The sequence below is a fragment of the Corythoichthys intestinalis genome, chromosome 21 (genome assembly GCF_030265065.1).
Source record: "Corythoichthys intestinalis isolate RoL2023-P3 chromosome 21, ASM3026506v1, whole genome shotgun sequence".
In the NCBI taxonomy this organism is placed as follows: Eukaryota; Metazoa; Chordata; class Actinopteri; order Syngnathiformes; family Syngnathidae; genus Corythoichthys; species Corythoichthys intestinalis.
Window position 1 is genome coordinate 37,215,278 of NC_080415.1, and position 16,477 is coordinate 37,231,754.

Sequence of the window (16,477 nt, forward strand, 5' to 3'; positions counted from 1 at the left end):
CCTTTGTTCGCCCAGAAGTCCCTCTAATGAAGGTAAGAAAATGTGCTTTTGAGGCAGTCAATTAAAATGTCAGGGCTATGTGTACTCAGCAGGGCATTGTTGGAGCATGCACGGAGTAGAAAACTATCTTAAATTAACAGCCCGTATAGTCCCTTCAATGCATCCAAATGAAAAGATGTGCTTAAAAAGTGCTGGATCAACAGCTTAAAAAGAAACCTGTTAGCAAATGTCACATTGATATACCTACTGTATGGAGTTTGCTGTTTGGAAAAGAAACATTGATTACCAGAGTTGGCTCTCAATCCACTGGGCCAAGTAGTGTCGAACCTCAATTGGAAAGTGCTGGCCGTAAAGAGCCTGCATCTGGTGTAAGGCATCGCCCTGTAGTTGCTGGGCTTGGATCCACATGGCCATGGTGGTGCTCCTGTGGAAGTGGGGGGCGTGTGCGTGACGTCAAACAGTTGAAAAGAGGGGATTCGTAAGACCATATTTCAGACGCTGAGAAGCACTATTGTCAATACATTACTGTTCATAAAACTATTTTGGTTTTTTCTTTTTAATTCTTCAAAGCATTAGCAGCAGTTTTTATTAAATTGGAGTATAGGCGTTTACTTTTAAAACTCTACAATGTGTGTGCACAGTACAGACTGAAGAGAGCAGATTGCTATTGGTCTGCCTAAACGGAGGTTTTAGCTTGCTAACGATATTTCTAATGCACACTAACCAAGTAGACGACAACCAAAGGTAAAGTATAATCTAAAAATCTCGATAAAACTGAATTATTATATATTTTTTCTCTGGAATTGCGTTTCCGGTTGTAGTTGTTTTGGGGGTTTTTTTCACTTCGTGGACTTGTAGAAAGTGCGCCGTGCTAGCTAGCGCAAGTATGCTATCATCTTCGCTAGCATTCGCAAGCAGCGATAAGGTTGTCAAATTACAGTTTACGAGTCAAACTGAAACTCTCTAATGCAACATGCAACTTGTATGGTTGCGAAAAAACTCACCTTATAAAGGCTGTAGGGCAGTTGACTGAAACACCATGCAAAAGTAGCAGCCGGACACACGTAAACACAACTTTTTAAAAGTCACAGTGGTTGACGGTCGCGCTACATTCTGAAATGCCAGCTGTTGGTGAAACGATGAAAACACATCAATATTAGCGGCAACTTCCGTTTCTAACTTTCGAAATAAAACCTAACATTTCATAATTATGTCATCAACATTATTTATTGTAATGTGTATTATGGCGTTGTTTTTTGTGTTTATTTTAGTTTTATTCGTAAAATCTTCCTAACCTAACGGCAAATATAAATGAACCACGCTCTAAGCCTCGCTCAAGATAAATAGAACATTCACATATCCTAATCATTTCAGTACACACAATAGAAATAAACTGTGAACACAACAATATTTTTAAACTTATGATTATTTTTTTTTTTACTTATGTTGTCTATTACAGTTGCCACAAACTGGCGCCCCGTGGGCCAATTGCGGCCTACGGGACAATATTTTGCGGTCCTCATTTGACAACCAACGCACGAGCATGACAAAAATTCTGGTTGAAACGACTGTTTCGAACCTCAGCACCCCCTGCTGTGAGTGACTTCAGCGCCACTGGCTACCATTGACGGCAATAGACGCCCAGTCATGATCATTTGATCACTTCCAGCTCCTCATAAGTCTAGTGCAGAGGTGGTTAGATGAGCCAAAAATGATTCAAAATGATTCAAAACTCAAGTAAGAGTTGTGTTACTTCTTAATAATATTACTCAAGTAAAAGTAAAACTCGTTATCCAAAAATTTTGAAGTACAAAGTAAAAAACTATTCATTGAAAATAATACTCAAGTAATGAGTAACAATGTGAGTAAGTGCTTACAATGTCGGATTTTTTTTTTTAAATAATGGTATGTTTTTTTTCTCAGCTCAACTTCATATATATGAACTGTTATTATTATACTGTACTATAACTTATTACGTGGCCAAATTAGGCCAAAAAGATGACATAAAAATCATCGAATTCAGACCAGAACACAACTATTAAAACTGTCCAAAGAGCATGAGTGTCCTCTTGTGGAAAAAAAAAACATTGTTACCTTTAATTGGTATTATGGAGTCTCGTGGTTATTGTTGTGACATTTCGTCGGCAAAACTGAGACAGCCACTATTGGTGTCTCTGGCAAAAATAAAGTCAATATGTAGAATAAAGACATAAAATGTCAGTTGGGCTAAAAACGAAAAGTGGTATTTGGTATATGGCAAAATCGCTTTTGGCATATGGCAGTTTTTTTCGTTGGTATAAGATAAAATGGCTTTTGGCCTATGATAGTTTTTTTGGGTATATGGCAAAATGTTTTTGGCATATGGCATTTTTTTTGTATATGGTAAAATAGCTTTCGGTAGACGGCAGTTTTATTGTTGGTATATTGCAAAATGGCTTTTAGCATATGATAGTTTTTTTGTGTATGGCAAAATGGCTTTTGGCATGTGATAGTTTTTTAGGTATATGGCGAATGTTTTTTGGCATATGGCATTTTTTGGGTATATGGCAAAATGTTTTTTGGTATATGGCATTTTTTTAGTATATGGCATTTTTTTGGCATATTCCAGAATTGCTTTTGGCATATGGCAGTTTTTTTTTTTTTTGGTATATGGCAAACTCGATTTGGCATATGGCCGTTTTTTTGTCGTATGGAATTTTTGGCAGGCCACGCATGTCCAAATTTCCCATTCATTTTCAATGGTAGAAAAACGTGTGATTGTGATTTTCTTGATACCCAAAAAACTGCCATAGTTCAACAGCAATTTTGCCATATGCCAAAAAAGCCATATACCCAAAAACTGTCACATGCCAAAATCCATTTTGCCATATACTAAAAAAAATACCGATTGGCAAAAGCCATTTTGCCATATATCAAAATAATAGCATATGCCAAAAGACATTTTGCCACATGCAAAGCAAAAAAAAAAAGCCATATGCCCACCCCCAAAATGGCAAAATGTTTTTTGGCATATGGCATTTTTTGGGTATATGTCAAAATGTTTTTTGGTATATGGCATTTTTTTAGTATATGGCATTTTTTTGGCATATTCCAGAATTGCCATTTTTCCATATATCAAAATAATAGCATATGCCAAAAGACATTTTGCCACATGCAAAGCAAAAAAAAAAAGCCATGTGCCCACCCCCAAAATGGCAAAATGTTTTTTGGCATATGGCATTTTTTGGGTATATGGCAAAAGCCATTTTTCCATATACCAAAAAATACCATATGCCAAAAGCCATTTTGACATATGCAAAACAAAAAAAACAAAAAAAACATTTTGCCATATATAAAAAAAATGCCATATGCCAAAAGCCATTTTGCCATATACCAAAAAACTTACCATATGCCAAAAGCCATTTTGCCATAAACCAAAAAAATGCCATATGCCAAAAGACATTTTGCCACATGCAAAGCAAAAAAAAAGCCATATGCCCACCCCCAAAAAATTCTGTATGCCAAAAGCCATTTTGCCATATGCAAAACAAAAAAAGCAATATGCCCACCCCAAAAAAGTGCCATATGCCAGAAGCCATTTTGCCATAAACAAAAAAAAGCGATATGCCAAAAGCATTTTGCCATATGCAAAACTTAAAAAAGCCATATGCCTATCCCCCCAAAAAAGCCGTATGCCAAAAGTAATTTTGCCATATGTCAAATACCACTTTTCGTTCTCGCTGTCCCTAAAAAATATAATGACTCTAGTGTAGCCCAAAGTAGCGGCATAAAAGTACTGTTTCTTTTTCATATTCTACTAAAGTAAAAGTAATACATAGTAAGTAAATTTTTCTCAAAAAGTTACTCAAATAAATGTAACTAAATAAATATAACCTTTGGTCTAGTGTAAACCACTGGACTGTCAGTGACCTGATAATATCTGTTTCATAATAAAAACAACACACACAAAAACATCTCTCCACTAGATAGCTTTTATTAATTCATTCATTAGTGGTTAAGTAATTAAACATTGTACAATAATCCATTACAACAACGTTATTTCACTTGGAAGTGCCGATCATTAAACCACTAAAGATAAATTGTGCATTTAAAATAGCTCTACGTTCTAAGACAAGCGTGTCAATTTTGCCTTAAGAGACTTCTAAAAGCAGCGTATGTGCCAGCAGCTGTATGTGTTACGTTCTCTTTTATGTAAAATGTGTATGGTTTATGAACGGTAATGTGATTATTTACAAAAAAAATCCAAACACATGCATGTTACTGTGCTAGAAAAAAGTAGCTAACCATTTTACAGGATTTCCTGTACTCCCCCGGCCTATAGCTTCTACAAACTTCCCAACCTCCCACTCCATGCTTCAGTTGCAAATTGACTTTTAGTTCCTTATGTCAAAAGGGATGCAGTCATTGCAGAATAAACATTATTAAAATACTTATAAGGCAACCATTGGATACGAGTAGCGGTGGCGGACAAATCAAACAATTGAAATACACTCGAGTCAAACAAATGTGGACTAACATTTTCCCGTTTTGCCACTTTTGTGAATTGCATCGTTAATGCAGAGCAGACAAAAGCGGCATTACACAATCATTTTATGCAACTTCAGTCTAAACTTGGTCTGTGTTGTGTTATGAAACTTGCTCAACATATTGGTCCTCATCTCAGTTCAGTTCATATAAACAAAGACAGAGTGGAAGAATTTTAAAAATTAGCACAAGTATATGAAAAGGTCTAAGTGACACAAAAACCTAGGACAGGGGTCGGCAACCCAAAATGTTGGAAGAGCCATACGGGAACAAAAAACTAATATGTCTGGACCTGCAAAAAATTAAAAGCCTTATATAAGCCTTATAATGAAGGCAACACATGTTGTATGTATCTATATTAGCCATAGTAGCCAAAATGAAAGTTGGCTACAAATACATAATAAACCTTTTTGCTTGCCAAATTTTTAGCACTGCAAGGCACACCTTCAATTAATGGCTTATTCGAAAAACTTTGTTCTTATATAAGGAGCACTGCATTATAAGGCACATAGAATAGACACTAGAGTAGAGGCTGGGGTTACATTATGCATCCATTAGATGGAGCTCCGTTCCAAGTTGCTGTGAAACCTTTTGATTCATATATAAGGTGTACAGGATTATAAAGCGCACTGTCGGCTTTTGAGAAAAATTTAAGGCTTTTAGGTGCGCCTTATAGTGCGGAAAATACGCCTCAAGTTTAACTTCATGACAATCTTAATGAATTAAAATGATGTTTGTCCTCCTACAGAAACTATATTAAAATATAAAAAATATGTTTCCCTCCCTCATTTTTTTTCCACTTTCAAACATTTTTTGAAAAAGCTCTAGAGAGCCACTAGGGCGGCGCTAAAAAGCCGCATGCGGCTCCAGAGCCGTGGGTTGCTGACCCCCGACCTAGGACCTTGGAATAAGCTGGTATGTATTCTTTTATAGTTGATAATTAATGGATTAACCCTTTCAGGCTCAAATAATGATTTTTTAAAACCCCTACCAGGCATTCATTTTATTGTCTGCCATTGAGAGCGTCGATGTGCAATCCATTTTGACTGGGAGGGGTGAATGGACTTGTCAAAATGTCAAAACTGCAGATTTTCAGTATTTTGAATTGGACATCAAGCCCCGTCAATGGCAGTGGAAGATGATCCCTCAGGGCCAGCCTTCAAAATGCAGTGGTACCTCTACTTAAGAACGTCTTGACATACATAATTTTCAAGTTAAGACACGTCTCAACGGGAAAATATTGCCTCTTGTAACTAACTTCTCTAACTACTTCAAGAACCAATTAATTTCATAAATAGAGGCAGGGCTGTCAACAGACTTGCAGGGGCCCGGGGACAAGAGACCATTATAGGGCCCACCCCACCACACCCCACCCCTGCCACCGGCTTGTCACGACAACATACGCAGGAGTTTTAACGCTTTGCAAGCAATGACAGTGTAAATTTTCAAATCATTTAATTTGAGATGGACAGTTCAATTTAACAGACCGTAGTGTGATGTGACACATTATAAACAAACAATTTCCATCTATTTTTTCATGTCGGCTACAATACAATACAACTGAGAGTGCTATGCCTGCCAGCTAAGCAACAAAACAGTATAACAGTGGGTTGTATTAGGGCACGTACGTAGTGTAGCCTTGAGTGCGCCAGAGCGGGGTCAAACCATTCTCTGCTAAGACTAAGGGGGCAGGGCGTTGTGCAAACAAAGGAAAAAATATATATTTGAAATATTTAATATGTTAAAGTTTTTAAGTATATATCGAGTAGAACATAATTTTTAATCAGACAATGATTTAAATTTAAAAAAAGAAATATGTGACTGTGAAGTAAAATAAATTTAGGGTCATTCAGGGACCCCTACGGTCCTGAGGCCCGGGACAACATAACCGGTTGCCCCCCCCCCCCCCCCCCGCCACCCCCCCATCGACTGACTTGAATAGAGGTACCACTGGACTAAAATCCTACAGTTTCCTACCTTCATTTTAGCATGTTGTAAGGATAAAAGAGAGGCACTGTTTAAGTGACTAGCTCCATCTAGTGTTAAAAACAAAGAAGCGCAACTAAATATAGGCTGAATTTAAGCTTATGGTGTGCCTTTTTCGTGTCAAATTTGGTGGGTGGCGTCTTATAGTCAGGTGCGCCTTATAGTCCAGAAATTACGGTAGTTTAGAAGTATATTTAGCAGTTTTATTGTGAGAATATGTGTTTGAATGATTTGTTAAGAGCATTTAAAAAAATTAGTTAGCATTTTGTAGCATTTAAGCTAGCAGGCTTTTGCTATGCAAGTTAGCCAATTGTTCTTGTGTTTTACTTTTACTGCATTTATTTTTTTTTTAAATACAGTTTGAGGCTTTAACATCAAGTATTTCAATTTATTTTAATTGTTTTTATTTCTGTTATGAAACGAAAGTGCAATTCCGCATAGTTTGAAGAAACACTCAGGAATTTTATTTTGTAGTTACGTTTAAATGCTCTTTTGAGAGTCATTTTAGCAAGCCAAAATGAATATTGCAAGCATGAGCAATTGTTTTACATATCCTAAAATTTATTCTGCAACACATTAAATGTTCATAATCTGAAGACTGGATTATTCGAACTAACTAATTGATGAATTAATCGATTACCTAAATAATCGATAGCTGCAGCCCTACTCAAATCTCATCTGAACTGTTCAGGCTGAGAGGGATTTTGTCCATATCTGATATGAAACTACCTCCTGTAGCCTATGTGGTTTCAATCTGTTTCAGATTCAAATCAGATTTCTGTGCTTTGGGACTGTTCAGACTACAAAAGAGTAATCTAGTTTAAATCTGGATTAGCTAAAAATCGGATTTTGGCTGCTAGTTTGAACAAGGCTTTTGAATTCATGAGTAAGATGCTAGAGTCCACATTATTCCTGATGCTAGGTCATTAGCAAGTACAGTAAATGACAAAATAGTGTCTGAGTGCCTTGAAGGTGGAAAGGTGCAATAGAAGTATAACATAATTTGCCATAGTTTGGACACCCCTTGAAATAGAAGATGGGAGACTGGACCTGCACGGCAAAAGATTTCCACTGCTATCACTACATACATATTTTGGCTAATGCTCGTCACTGCTAATGCAAATTTTAGCATGACTTTTGGCTGCTGGAACAACGCTGGTTTAGTAGCACAAAGAAAAAGTAACATACAATGGCTAAAACATGTACATTTAGTGTATTAGCACAAACCATCGGTTAAGAGGAGTTTAGGGGCAGGTAGTTTTTGGATGTGCGCTGTGATTATGCCTTGCTAAATAGGAAGCTATGGCAGGCATGGTTGATAGAACAGTCAAAAACTGATATAGGTTAGTTGTCAAATAATTTTCCTGGTTTAACTTGAAGACTTTTTTGTGGGAAGGGGATACAAAAGTAATATTCAATTGAAGGAGAATAGAATGGATCTGTTCAATGGCAAATTCCTGATCTAGTCGCTGTCTCTTTCTTTGTCCTCATTATCATCTAAGACATCGTGGCTCGCCTCCTCTTCGTCTTCGTCTTCATCATCTCCTCCGCCGTTCATCATCTCCAGCTCCATTTCCCCGCCGTCTCCCTCCACCTCTTCATCCACTTCGTTGAAGGGCTCGGCATTCTGGGAGACCTCCACCATTTCGGTGCCCTGGATCACCTCGACAGCGCCGTCGCGAACTTTCTTGACGTGGAAGGTGAAAGGGGGCACCTTGTACACGGCAGTCTTGGAGCGGGCGTAAACCACGTGATCCGGCGTGAAGGCTTTCTGCATTTTTTCGCGGGACGTCTGAAGCTTCTGCTTGCGTTCAGGGTTGACGCTCATGCGTGTTCCGAGCTTTCCCATCTTCTTCTCGATGTTGTGTCGGGTTTTCTCCAGGTTCTCCTTAGCCTTTTGCTTTGTGTTTTCTAGGTTTTCCTTTGTTTTCTGCTTGGTCTTCTCCAGATTGGCTTTGGTCTTTTGTCTTGTCTTCTCTAAATTCTCCCTGGTTTTCTGCTTGGTCTTTTCTAGGTTCTCCTTGGTCTTGGCTCTGGTCTTGTCCATCTTCTCCTTGGAGAAGACCGTCTTCAGGGTTTGCACACGTTGCAGGCTGCTGCGCTTGATACGCTCGGCGCGGGTTTCTAATAGGACATCTTCTATTTCAACTCCCTCCTCGTCTGAGGAGAGGTCAATAGCTGGCTTGTTTTCCTTCTCGCCCTCTTCTGCGTCCTCCCCGTGCTCCTCTGTAGCTTCCTTGAGCTCCAGCATACTTCCTCCTCTGCTTCCTGGGACGGACTCGGAGACCCGCATGGATTTAGACACGTTGAGTTTTGAGGGAACCTTGACTTCATCCTGTGAAGAAGATGAAAAAGTACAGATAAGCTATAGAACACACTAGCAAATACTCTATGATAGGACTTTGTAGTTGTAATTGGGGTAAAGACTCCCTATACATTGTGGGACCATCAAGAAAATCGACATGTATTTCTTTTATGTATTTGGGTAGATTAATTTGCATTCATTGCAATACATAGTTCATCAATGTATTTGAATGAATAATTTAGAAAGAAGAATCATTTCTTAGTGCCATTTTACTATCGACAGGGGGCAGTAGAACCTAATGAAACTTGGTTTCATGATGAACAAACAATTCAGTCAATCCAGTTTGTGTGTAACTGAGAAGAAAATGTGTCGTTATGAGGTGAGTGGGTAGGTAGATCTTCAGGTAAGTAGTGTTCTGTGGTTATTTTAGCTAGGTAGGTAGGTAGGTAGGTAGTGTTCTATGGTTATTTGCAGGTAGGCAGGTAGATAGTGGGATACGTAGTGTTCTATGGTTATTGTAGGTAGGTAGGTAGGTAGGTAGGTAGGTAGGTAGGTAGGTAGGTAGGTAGGTAGGTAGTGTTCTATGGTTATTTGCAGGTATGTAGGTAGATAGTCAGGTAGGTAGTGTTCTATGGTTATTGTAGGTTGGTTGGCAGGCACATAGGTAGATAGTCAGGTAGGTAGTGTTCTATGGTTATTGCACGTAGTCAGGTAGGTAGTGTTTTATAGTAGGTAGGTAGGTAATGTTCTATGCTTATAGTAGAAAGGTAAGTAGGTAGGCAGCTAGGTAGTCTTCTATGCTTATAGTCGAAAGGTAGGTAGGCAGGTAGGTGGTGTTCTATGCTCTTAGTAGACACGTATAGGTAGGTTGTCAGGTAGGTAGTGTTCTATGCTTATAGTAGAAAGGTAGGTAAGTAGGCAGGTAGTTAGTGTTCTACTATATGCTTATAGTAGACAGGTAGGTTGGTAGGTAGGTAGTCAGGTAAGTAGTGTGTTATGATTATTGTAGGTAGGTAGTCAGGTAGGCAGTGTTCTATGGGTATTGTAGGTCAGTAGGTTGTCAAGTATGTAATGTTCTATGGTTATTGCAGGTAGGTAGTGTTTTATGGTTGTTGTAGGTAGGTAGGCATGCAGGTAGTGTTCAATGCTTATAGTAGAAAGGTAGGGAGGTAGTGTTCTATGCTTATAGTAGACAGGTAGGTAGGTTGTTAGGTAGGTAATGTTCTATGGTTATAGTAGACAGGTGAGTAGGTTGTCAGGTAGGTAGTGTTCTATGGTTACGTTAGATTGGTAGGAAGGTAGTCAGGTTGGTAGTGTACTCTGGTTATTGTAGGTAGGTAGGTAGGTAGGTAGTCAGGTAGGTAGTCAGGTAGGTAGTGTTCTATGGTTATATTAGACTGGAAGAAAGGTAGTGAGGTAGGTAGTGTACTGTGGTTATTGGTGGTTATTATTATTATTGTAATCTGGTTATGGTAGGTAGGTAGGTAGGTAGGTAGGTAGGTAGGTAGGTAGGTAGGTAGGTAGGTAGGTAGGTAGGTAGGTAGGCAGGTAGGTAGGTAGGTAGGTAGGTAGGTAGGTAGGTAGGTAGGTAGGTAGGTAGGTAGGTAGGTAGGTAGGTAGGTAGGTAGTGGTCTATGCTTATAATAGATGTAGAGAGGTCGGTAGTTAGTCAGGTAAGTAGTGTTCTATTGTTATTGTGGTTAGGTAGGCAGGTAGGTAGTTTTCTATGCTTATAGTAGACAGGTAGGAAGGTAGTCAGGTAGGTAGTGTACTATGGTTATTGTAGGTAGGTAGGTAGGTAGGTAGTGGTTTATGCTTATAATAGATGTAGACAGGTAGGTAGTTAGTCAGGTAGGTAGTGTTTTGTTGTTATTGTGGTTATGTAGGCAGGCAGGTAGGTAGGAAATTTTCTATGCTAATAGTAGACAGGTAGGTAGGTAGTCAGGTAGGTAGTGTACTATGGTTATTGTAGATAGGTAGGTAGGTAAGTAGTGTTCTATGGTTACGTTAGATTGGTAGGAAGGTAGTCAGGTTGGTAGTGTACTCTGGTTATTGTAGGTAGGTAGGTAGGTAGGTAGGTAGTCAGGTAGATAGTGTTCTATGGTTATATTAGACCGGAAGAAAGGTAGTGAGGTAGGTAGTGTACTGTGGTTATTGTAGGTAGGTAGGTATTCAGGTAGGTAGTGTTCTATAGTTATAGTAGGTAGTCAGGTAGGTAGTGTTCTATTGTTATAGTAGGTGGGCATGGGCAGGCAGGCAGGTAGGCAGTGTTCTATGGTTATAGTAGGCAGATGGGAAGAGAGAGACAGAGAGAGGTAAGTAGGTAGGCAGTGTTCTATGGTTATAGAGTAGTTAGGTAGATATAGTCCCTAAAAAAATGAGTGAGGCCATGTAAGGAGTAAAATTAGTTGCTCGCCTAAAAGAGTTGTTGTTGGTTCAATACATTTGACAGAGCCTTTCACCTATGTTAACAAGACTTCAGGTTGTAGTCATCTACTGTATGTCTTGCCAGAGGGCAGAATTCCAAAAAAATGTGTATTAAACTTGACAGAGGTAAGGCAATGGAAACATCCCTTTGGCCAAAACGTTGTGCAAGTTTATCATATTTCCAAAGCAAAGCTGCACCGACACATTCCACTGTGTACACATTGATAGATGATGTGACTGTTACCTGCCACTGCATGTTAGACAAAGGTGAGATTTTTTTCCCCTGGTCTTTTTGCAGACTTGCTTGGACTTACTTTAAAATGGAAAATCAATTGTTTTTGCTTTGCTGTCACCGCACCACTCATATCCTAATCCATACAAATACCACAGTGGTGAAGAATCCACAGCAACACTTCCTTCTTCCATTGCCTTAATTTTCTTGCCCATCAATCAACCAGTCTCTTCAGTCACTTTTCCCATATCATTACAGACGAGGAAGCCTTTTTCCTCTTTAGCTTTCGTGACCCTTCACCTTCGGAATACAATGCGCTATGGATTGTTAATGAAGGGATGGAAAAGACGCGTAAGGGGCGGGAGGACTTCCTTTTTCCAACTTGACGGTCGCAAAAGGCAACATATGTGAATGTTGCGTGTTTTCTTTTGCCCGAACAAAACAGGAACACAGTCGAGTCTGAACAAAAGACGCAGGAAGATATGCTACGAACCAAGTCCCAATCCAAATGGGATGATGCTTCAGAGAGGTGGAAAACTGCTTTGATAGCATCAAAGAGGCGAGGGAGATGAGGGTGGAGCACAGAGTGGAAAAGGTCTACATTCTATTGTTCTCTGTTTTGGCGAGAGGCTGATTTTATGAAGGTATTGTATTGCGGTGTCTTGGGTAGAAAGAGGAATCCCGGCTTTCCTGAGCAGCTGCCTTGGAAGGAAAATGGAAAATATTTGCTGAAATTCTTGCTTCGGTCTTGATGAAATGTTAATCGCTTGGAACTAGGTGGGAACCTCCCGATTTTTGCGATACAAAGCTCGCGAAGAGTCCACTCGGAGGGTCCCATTTATGCTCATAGCACCCGGGCCTTGTTCACATTTGTTCTGCCCCTGGCCCCAATAGAAATATTTTGTTCACTGCAACGGCATTTCACATTGAAAGTAAAAGTGCGGTGCTGATTTCTATAATATATCACCACCAAATTTATTACCATGCACTATATTGCTATGAATGATGTAAGCCATCTTGTTGAAGAGCCAATTCTGCCAGCTGACAGTAGTTCACATACCGCAATTTTCTTTTCTTTTTGCTTTTTTCTTCTTTTTTCTGTCTTTTTCCTTCTTTTTGAATCCTGCAGTTTATAGTCCAGTGCTGCTTATTTGTTGATTTATTTGGGTTAATAGTAGGGTTGTTCCGATCATGTTTTTTTGCTCCCAATCCGATCCCGATCGTTTTAGTTTGAGTATCTGCCGATCCCGATATTTCCCGATCCGATTGCTTTTTTTTTGCTCCCGATTCAATTCCAATCATTTCCGATATTTTTTGCCGATCATATACATTTTGGCAATGCATTAAGAAAAAAAATGAATAAAACTCGGACGAATATATACATTCAACATACAGTACATAAGTACTGTACTTGTTTATTATGACAATAAATCCTCAAGATGGCATTTACATTATTAACATTCTTTCTGTGAGAGGGATCCACGGATAGAAAGACTTGTGACTTTGTATATTGTGACTAAATATTGCCATCTAGTGTATTTGTTGAGCTTTCAGTAAATGATACTGAAGGCATGCCCAAATACATGATGGGAAGTGGAACCATGACAAGTGGAACCATGACTGTGTGTAGTGCTACCAATTCATATATCTTCTCTGCAATGGGATATAACATAAGGTGTTAAGAGAAAGATCAATTGTTACGTTGCTTTCGCACATTGCTTCCCATGATATTTCTAATTGTAGGGAGAGGGATTGTAAGGCTTTAGCCAATTAAAATAAGGCTCCTAAGGCTGCCAAAATTCACTCTACTCATTTTACGCTGCCTTTTAGCTCTCTATATAGGCAAAACGGCGTCATTACAGATGGAGCGCGACAATGCGTGAGTGGATCGTGCAGCGCATGCATAAATTGCGTTAAATATATTAACGTGATACATTTTTTAAAAAATTAATTACTGCCGTTATTGGGATAAATTTGATAACCCTACCTTAAGCCTAAACTAAAGACTCTGGATAAGTGTAACATATTATGTCTGTAACGTTAAATATAATTAGAAAACGATTTAATTAAAAAATATATATATATTAAAAAAAGGCATGGCCGATATTTTTTTGCCGACTCCGATACTTTGAAAATGATGTGATCGGACCCGATCGATCGGGATGCCGATCTCTAGTTAATAGGTAACACTTTATTTGACAGCGGCGTCATAACACTGTCATAATTATGACATGACACTATCATGGGCATTACTGAATGCTTATGTCATTAAGTATCATATATGTCCAGCTTGCGTCTTTGACATCCATTCAAAAGTGAGATAATTTGCCGAAAAACACTAAACGACTTCTGATCAACTGCTCATGACAGTGTTGTGTCATAATTATGGTTGTCTAATGAGAGTCTTATGGCGCCAGTGTCAAATAAAGTGTTACCAAATACCATAACTAGCAATTAATGAAACAACTGGAAAAGTAACTGAAGAAATAATTAGCCCTGAACATGAATTTTGATTGTATTTACATCTGTAGCACTGCAATGCATGCTAGGAAGCATGTTGGACAACAACAGTGTTGATAGCAGGTGGCAGCAGAGGTTGACTGTCTCCCCCCAGGGAGCAGTTATGCCCAAATGAATCTTGTTGAAGCAATCATGGTGGTTCATTTGGTCTTATGACAGTCGTATGATGGCGCGGTCAAATAAAGTGTTACCAAATACCATAAAGAGCAATTAATGAAACAACTGGAAAAGTAACTGAAGAAATAATTAGCCCAGAACATGAATTTTGATTGAATTTACATCTGTAGCGCTGCAATGCATGCTAGGAGGCATGTTGGACAACAGCAATGTCTAAGGCAGGTGGCAGCAGAGGTTGACTGTGTTCCTCAAGGGAGCAGTGATGGCCAAATTAATCTTCTTGACAAAACTACATGGTGGTTCATTTGGTCTTATGACAGTCGTATGGTGGCGCTGTCAAATAAAGTGTTACCAAATACCATAACTAACAATTAATGAAACAACAGGAACAGTAACGAAGAAATATTTAGCCCAGAAGATGAAGTTTAATTGCGCTGCAATGCATGCTAGGAGGCATGTTGGACAACAACAGTTTTGATAGCAGGTGGTAGCAGAGGTTGACTGTCTCCCCCAAGAGTGCAGTGATGGCCAATTGAATCTTCTTGAAGCAGTGAAGATTTGCTCCCAATTGGTTCAAAGCTTCATGGCGGTTCATTTGGTCTTATGGCTGTCAAATAAAGTGTTACCGTTTAATATCTTTTGGTGTAAATATCCCATAATACAGTGAGGAAAGCTGCGACTTATAGTCCAGTGTAGCTTATCCATGAACAAATGCCGTTTTCGTGCCAAATTTGGTGGGTAGCGTCTTATAGTTAGGTGCGCCTTGTAGTGCGAAAATTACGGTAATTGTTTGCATGAGATGGATGAAACCTGTGAGTTTAAAGCCCAAAAATGAAACATGTACAGAGTATCTGGGAAAGTTCAAACATGTTGTGTTGACTTCCTCAACCTCCTAATTTAATGGGACATTGTTCTCCATGAAGCTGCTGTGCCAAAGGCAGGAAGGTACATACTCTGAGCCATGGAAAATAGACAAATGAGGTATGCAGCAGTGATGTGAGTGTGCGTGTTTATTTGATTGTCTCGACCAGGCTGCAGAAACAGTTCTCTTTTGTGTGAGCAAAAAAAAAAAAAAAAAAAAAAACAGGGCAATAATTTCCATAAATGATTTGCATTCAAACCAGAAGGCATGAGAAAAATTAGTCATTACAAAATGCAGTACAATGAAGTAAATGACAAATGGGGAGAAAATACTGTTTAATGTTGAATCCAATTTTCTATTTCTAAATAAGTCAACGGAATGATCAATGTTTATTCACACTCAACAGTATAGATCTAGAAATTCTGATCATATACAGTGGTATGAAAAAAGTATCTGAACCTTTTGGAATTTCTCACATTTCTGCATAAAATCACCATCAAATGTGATCTGATCTTTGTAAAAATCACACAGAGGAAAAAACTGTCTGCTTGAACTAAAACCACCCAAACATTTATAGGTTTTCATATTTTAATAAGGATAGTATGCAAACAAAGACAGAATGGGAAAAAATAAGTGAACCACATTTAATATTTTGTGCCCCCCCCCTTTGGCATCAATAACTTCAACCAGACGCTTCTTGTCGCTGCAGATCAGTCTGGCACATCGATCAGGACTAATCTTGGCCCGTTGTTCTCTACAGAACTGCTGTAGTCAGTCATATTCCTGGGATGTCTGGCATGAATCGCTGTCTTTAGGTGATACCACAGCATCTCAATGGGGTTCAAGTCTGGTCTTTGACCACTCCAGAACATGTATTTTGTTCTTCTGAAATCATTCTGAAGTTGATTTACTTGTGTTTTGGATCATTGTGTTGTTGCATTGTGTTGTCTTTTTAGCTTCAACTGTCTGACGGACAGCCTCAGGTTTTCCAGCCAAACTTTTGAATTCATTCTTCCATTAATGATTGCAAGTTGTCCAGGCCCTGAGGAAGCAAAACAGTCCCAAATCATGATACTCCCTCCACCATGCTTCACGGTGGGGTGTTGATCTTGGTGAAATGTCCAATTTTTAATCCACAAATAGCGTTGTGTGTTAGTCCCAAACAATTCAACTTTGGTTTCATCAGTCCACAAAATATTTTGCCAAAACCTCTATGGAGAGTCCAAGTGTGTGAACATAAAACGAGCAACAACATTTTTTTAGACAGCCGTGGCTTCCTCCCATGAACACCATTCTTGGCAATAGTTTTACATACAGTTGATGTGTGCGCATAGATATTGGACTATGCCAGGGATTTCTGTAAGTCTTTCGCAGACACTCTAGGGTTCCTTTTTACCTCTCCGAGTATTCTGCGCTGAACTCTTGGCATCATCTTTGGTGGACGGCCACTCCTTGGGAGAAAAGCAACAGTGCCAAACTCTCTCCATTTGTAGACAACTTCTCT

At 39.0% G+C, this 16,477-nt stretch overlaps 2 protein-coding genes across 2 annotated transcripts in view; both read right to left on the bottom strand.

Moving 5' to 3' along the window:
- The window catches only part of LOC130909393 (signal transducer and activator of transcription 5B-like), a 35,614-nt gene extending 34,482 nt beyond the window's left edge, over positions 1-1,132 (bottom strand). Inside the window, exons 1-2 of the mRNA XM_057825786.1 lie at positions 1,005-1,132; positions 287-424 (exon numbers count right to left, since the gene is read on the bottom strand). Coding sequence (XP_057681769.1) covers positions 287-414 — 128 coding nt within the window. The 5' untranslated portion in view covers positions 415-424; positions 1,005-1,132. The remainder of the gene's footprint in view (positions 1-286; positions 425-1,004) is intronic.
- Positions 1,133-6,451: 5,319 nt separating this feature from the next.
- The window catches only part of cavin1b (caveolae associated protein 1b), a 37,817-nt gene continuing 27,791 nt past the window's right edge, over positions 6,452-16,477 (bottom strand). Inside the window, exon 2 of the mRNA XM_057827085.1 lies at positions 6,452-8,845. Within this exon, the coding sequence (XP_057683068.1) occupies positions 7,973-8,845 (873 nt within the window). The 3' untranslated portion in view covers positions 6,452-7,972. The remainder of the gene's footprint in view (positions 8,846-16,477) is intronic.